The sequence below is a fragment of the Salvelinus fontinalis genome, chromosome 6, assembly GCF_029448725.1.
Source record: "Salvelinus fontinalis isolate EN_2023a chromosome 6, ASM2944872v1, whole genome shotgun sequence".
Taxonomy (NCBI): domain Eukaryota; kingdom Metazoa; phylum Chordata; class Actinopteri; order Salmoniformes; family Salmonidae; genus Salvelinus; species Salvelinus fontinalis.
In genome coordinates, this window is record NC_074670.1 from 14,288,207 (window position 1) to 14,293,648 (window position 5,442).

Consider the following 5,442-nt stretch of genomic DNA (forward strand, 5'->3'; position numbering starts at 1 on the left):
ATAGCTGTAGATAATTAAATGCTCCATCCAGGACGTGCTGCCCACCATTTAGTTTTTTCTTATAGTTGTCACGCCCTGATCTGTTTAACCTGTCCTTGTGCTTGTCTCCAACACCCTCCAGGTTTCTCCCATCTTCCCAATCAGCCCCTGTGTATTTATACCTGTGTTCTCTGTCTGTTTGTTGCCAGTTCGTCTTGTTTGTTTACCAGCATGTTGTCCCATCAGCGCCTATCTTTTCCCAGCCTCTCTTTTCTCATCCTCCTGGCTTTGACCCTTGCCTGTCCTGACTCAGAGCCCGCCTGCCTGACCTCCCTGCCTGTCCCTGAGTCTGCCTGCCGACCTTTACCTCTGCCCCACGTTGGATTATCGACCCCTGCCTGCCTTGACCTGTCTTTGCCTTCCCTGTTGCTACAATAAACATTGTTACTTTGACAGTCTGCATCTGGGTCTTCCCTTGGTTCTGATAATAGTGGATATTACATTGAAGATCTGATGTTGTTTCAAAGTAATACATTCAACATATTTACATAAGATTTGTCTGTTGAAATTTGGTTAACATGATGGTGTAATCCTGTGGTTGGAATTTCACCCTCAAAACAGTTTACGTCAATGACTTTTTGCAAATCCAATGTATTTTCCACTTAGATTCCACATCACAATAGGTTGAAAAATTACATTGAAACAACGTTGATTTAACCAGTTTGTGCCCAGTGGGTAGTTATAGTAGTTTTAGCATAGGATCTAGAAAGGCTTTGCGCCAAGGTTTACTAAGTAGTTGTGTCAATACTGAACTAAGAAGTGACTGGTACTGTCTATTCTGTCTTACACTTACGGGACAAATTACAGGCCAAATACAACAGACAGACACATCTCAAACAAATGTGACAAACAGAGATACAGAGTGGGAAAGCCACTGTTTATTCATAACAGTAATACTTATTTATAAAATGACTTATTTGACGTGTAGAAAAGCAAAATGACACATAGAAAAGCATCCATCTCTGCTTCTCCTGTCCTGTCCTCCTTCACTTCTTAGCGGCAGCCTTCATGATGTGGAGCTGGTAGATCTGTTCACAGGCGATGGAGAGGTCCACCACCAGAGAGACAAACTCCTCGAAGTTTACCATCCCATCACCATTCTGGTCCAGATTCTTCATGATCGTGTCTATGGCGGCTGGGTCCTTCTGGGACTGAGAGATAGAGGAGATGAAGAGAGTGATTAAGAGAGAGATGGGAGGGGAGAGGGGGGGTAGATTTACTTTGGATACTCTTTATTCTAATAAAGTGAGAGAGAGAAATCAGAATGAGAGGGAAAGAGCGTGAGATGAGAAAGTGTTGAGGGACAGTGAGATAAAAACAGAGGAATAGAAAAGAGAGAGTGAGAAAGTGAGAGGGATATCTATGGTACCTTCAGGAAGCTGCCCAGTTCTGTCTGCATGAGTTCTTTCAGCTCCTTTTTGCTCAGTGTGTTACAGTCACCGTCCTTGTCGGCATAGCGATGGAACACCGTGATCAGGGACTGCATGGATCTCTCCAACTGAGACGGCATGGCTGCAGAGAGAAGGATACACTGAGGAGGGGAGAGAGGGAGTGGGGAGATGGGAGGGGAGAGAGAGAAGGGGGAGATGGGAGGGGACAGAGGGAGGAGGGGGATGTAAATTACAGTGGCAGATAAAGATTAAGACTAAGATCGAGTCGTACTGCACCGGCTCTGACACCCGCTGGATGTGGCAGGGCTTGCAAACCATTACAGACTACAAAGGGAAGCACGGTGACACGAGCCTACCAGACGAGGTGAACTACTTCTATGCTCGTTTCGAGGCAAATAACCCTGAAACATGCATGAGAGCACCAAATGTTCCGGACGACTGTGTGATCACGATCTCCGTATCCGATGAGTAAGACCTTTAAACAGGTCAACGTTCACAAGGCCGCCGGGCCAGATGGATTACCAGGACGTGTACTGCGAGCGTGCGCTGACCAACTGGCAAGTGTCTTCACTGACATTTTCAACCTCTCCCTGTCCGAGTCTGTAATACCAACATGTTTTAAGCAGACCACCATAGTCCTTGTGCCCAAGAACATTAAGGTAACCTGCCTAAATGACTACCGACCCGTAGCGCTCACGTCTGTAGCCATGAAGTGCTTTGAAAGGCTGGTCATGGCTCACATCAACAACATCATCCCAGATAACCTAGACCCACTCCAATTTGCATACCACCCTAACAGATCCACAGATGATGCAATCTCAATTGCACTCCACACTGCCCTTTTCCACCTGGACAAAAAGGTTAATTGACTACAGCTCAGCGTTCAACACCATAGTGAGCTCATAGCTCCTGGGACTAAACACCTCCTTCTGCAATTGGATCCTGGACTTCCTGACGGGCCGCCCCCAGGTGGTAAGGGTAGGTAACAACACATCCGCCACGCTGATCCTCAACACAGGGGCCCCTCAGGGGTGCGTGCTCAGTCCCCTCCTGTACTCCCTGTTCACCCACGACTGCATGGCCAGGCCCAACTACAACACCATCATTAAGTTTGCCGAAGACACAACAGTGGTAGGCCTGATCACCGACAACAACGAGACAGCCTATAGGGAGGAGTTCAGAGACCTGGCCGTGTGGTGCCAGGACAATAACCTCTCCCTCAATGTGATCAAGACAAAGGAGATGATTGTGGACTACAGGAAAAAGAGGACTGAGCACGCCCCCATTCTCATCGACGGGGCTGCAATGGAGCAGGTTGAGAGCTTCAAGTTCCTTGGTGTCCACATCACCAACAAACTAACATGGTCCAAGTACTCCAAGACAGTCGTGAAGAGGGCTCGACAAAACCTATTCCCCCTCAGGAGACTGAAAAGATTTTGCATTGGTCATCAGCTCCTCAAAAGTCATTTTAATAACTTTACCTACATGTACATATTACTTCGACTAACCGGTGCCTCAGCACATTGACTCTGTACCAGTACCCCCCTGTATATAGTCTCGCTATTATTATTTTACTGCTGCTCTTTAACTACTTGTTACTTTTATTTCTTATTCAAAAAAAAATTCCAACTGCATTGTTGGTTAGGGGCTCGTGAGTAAACATTTCACTGTAAGATCTACCTACACCTGTTGTATTCGGCGCATGTGACTAACATTTGATTTGATTTGATACATGCTCAGTACAGTGAGTGTCATGATAGTGTCACACCCTGATCTGTTTCACCTTTGTGATTGTCTCCACCCCCCTCCAGGTGTCGCCCATCTTCCCCATTTATCCCCTGTGTATTTAAACCTGTGTTTTCTGTCTGTCTGTGCCAGTTTGTCTTGCTTGTTCAAGTCAACCAGCATTTTGTGTCTCAGCTCCTGATTTTTCCCAGTCTCTCTTTTCTTGCCCTCCTGGTTTTGACCCTTGCCTGTCCTGACTCAGAGCCCGCCTGCCTGACCACTCTACCTGTCCCTGAGCCTGCCTGTCGATCTGTACCTCTGGATTACCGATCTCTGCCTTACCCTGACCTTGAGTCTGCCTGCTGTCCGGTACTGTTGCCCCACCTCTGGTTTTCTGACCCCTGCCTGCCTTGATCTGTTTTTTGCCTGCCCCTGTTTGTGTAACGGATGTGAAATGGCTAGCTAGTTAGCGGGTACGCGCTAGTAGCGTTTCAATCAGTTACGTCACTTGCTCTGAAACCTAGATGTAGTGTTGCCCCTTGCTCTGCGGCTTTTGTGGAGCGATGGGTAACGACGCTTCGTGGGTGTCAGTTGTTGATGTGTGCAGATGGTCCCTGGTTCGCGCCCGTGTCGGGGCGAGGAGACGGTTTAAAGTTATACTGTTACATTGATGCTGTTGACCCGGATCACTGGTTGCTGCGGAAAAGGAGGAGGTTGAAAGGGGGGTGAGTGTAACGGATGTGAAATGGCTAGCTAGTTAGCGGGTAAGCGCTAGTAGCGTTTCAATCAGTTACGTCACTTGCTCTGAAACCTAGATGTAGTGTTGCCCCTTGCTCTGCAAGGGCCGCGGCATTTGTGGAGCGATGGGTAACGACGCTTCGTGGGTGTCAGTTGTTGATGTGTGCAGAGGGTCCCTGGTTCACGCCCGTGTCGGGGCGAGGGGACGTACTAAAGTTATACTGTTACATTTGCAACATCAAACTATTGTTTATTCGACGTGGTCTGCATCTGGGTCTTCCCTTCATACCTGATAGATCGCACTAATATGCTGACTAATAGCAAACTATCCCTTTGACGCTAACTAATTAACAATGCACATTTAGGGAGGATGGGAGTTGGCTTTCTTTGTCTCTGTAAGCACAGTCTGTTACTTAGTGGCATTTAAGCTGTCATCTTCCACTCCTTTACACATTCCCTCTACCTCTGACCCGTCCTCTTTCTTTTGGTGCCTCCCCCTTTCTTTGGGAACATCCAACATCTCTAGCCGGGTAGATTGTCCTTTAACCAGGTTTGGCCTGGGGTAGGCCGTCATTGTAAATAAAAACTTGTTCTAACTGACTTGCCTAGATAAAGGTTAAATAACCTCTGTCATAGCTTGACCATGTGACACATCATAAGTGTGAAAGTGTGGGGATTTGGGGATGGAGAGGGGTGTGACAGGAGAGGAAAGGGTTTTGCAACAGTTCCGTATAAAATGACTTGAACCGGCTGAGAAATGTGTTTGTAGGTCTAATAGAGTTCTAAAACAAAGACATTGCTTCAATGTTCAAAGGTTTTCCTATAGATAGACTACATTATGTCTTAATCAGTAAATAGTATGTCCCGTCATCCTGCATAACAAACCATAGAATAACTGATTTTTGAATCAAATCAAGCGAAGACTACTTGAACATTATAGCCAACAAGTTTTCCGGACGAGACAGATCAGTAGCTAGTCACACTTGGAAACAGTTGTTACAGTTGTGTGTGACCTGTTTATTACACTAGATAACCTACTCTGTTAAACCAAAGACACCAATAGTAATAGTAGAATAAGTGAAAAAGGGTTACTTACCGAACAGAGAGCAGCTAACAGAACAGGGGAAGTAGCGTACTGCTGAATATATACCACTGATGCTGAATCTACTGAGCAAGAGCTGTGAGAAAGATTTTATCAAGAGAAAGAATTTATAGAGAACATAACGCCTGCCTAATTGTGAGTGTGTGTAGCCTATAGTGGAGGTGTGTGTGTGTGTGTGGGAGGGAGGGAGGGAGGGAGGGAGAGGAGAGAGGAGGTTAGAGTTTAGGCTTGATGTCTTTGACTCCTCTCATCTTTGAATTCAACATGATAAAATAGACATTGATCACCTGGAATGTTTTCATATCGCATTAACATACTAAGAACTCACTGATCTCATTCACACAAATCTATACCAATGATGCTGAATATATACCAAAGATGCTGAATATATACCAATGATGCTGAATATATACCAATGATGCTGAATCTATACCAATAATGCTGAAT

At 46.0% G+C, this 5,442-nt stretch overlaps 1 protein-coding gene across 1 annotated transcript; it reads right to left on the minus strand.

Annotated features, from left to right (window-relative positions):
* Positions 1–957: 957 nt before the first annotated feature.
* LOC129856664 (protein S100-A1-like) lies at positions 958–5,118 on the minus strand. Its single transcript, XM_055924405.1, has 3 exons — positions 4,990–5,118; positions 1,409–1,570; positions 958–1,190 (listed from the first exon to the last, which is right to left on the minus strand). The coding sequence occupies exons 2-3, from the start codon at positions 1,547–1,549 to the stop codon at positions 1,026–1,028; spliced, it is 306 nt and encodes a 101-aa protein (XP_055780380.1). The 5' UTR covers positions 1,550–1,570; positions 4,990–5,118; the 3' UTR covers positions 958–1,025.
* Between the last annotated feature and the right edge of the window lie 324 nt (positions 5,119–5,442).

What these genes read in the sequence shown, in the direction of transcription:
- LOC129856664 (XM_055924405.1), bottom strand. Translation starts at nt 1,549, where the DNA reads ATGCCGTCTCAGTTGGAGAGATCCATGCAGTCCCTGATCACGGTGTTC. An exon ending in AACTGGGCAGCTTCCTGAAG is followed by an intron (nt 1,191 to 1,408) that starts GTACCATAGATA and finishes TCTATCTCTCAG; the next exon opens with TCCCAGAAGGACCCAGCCGC.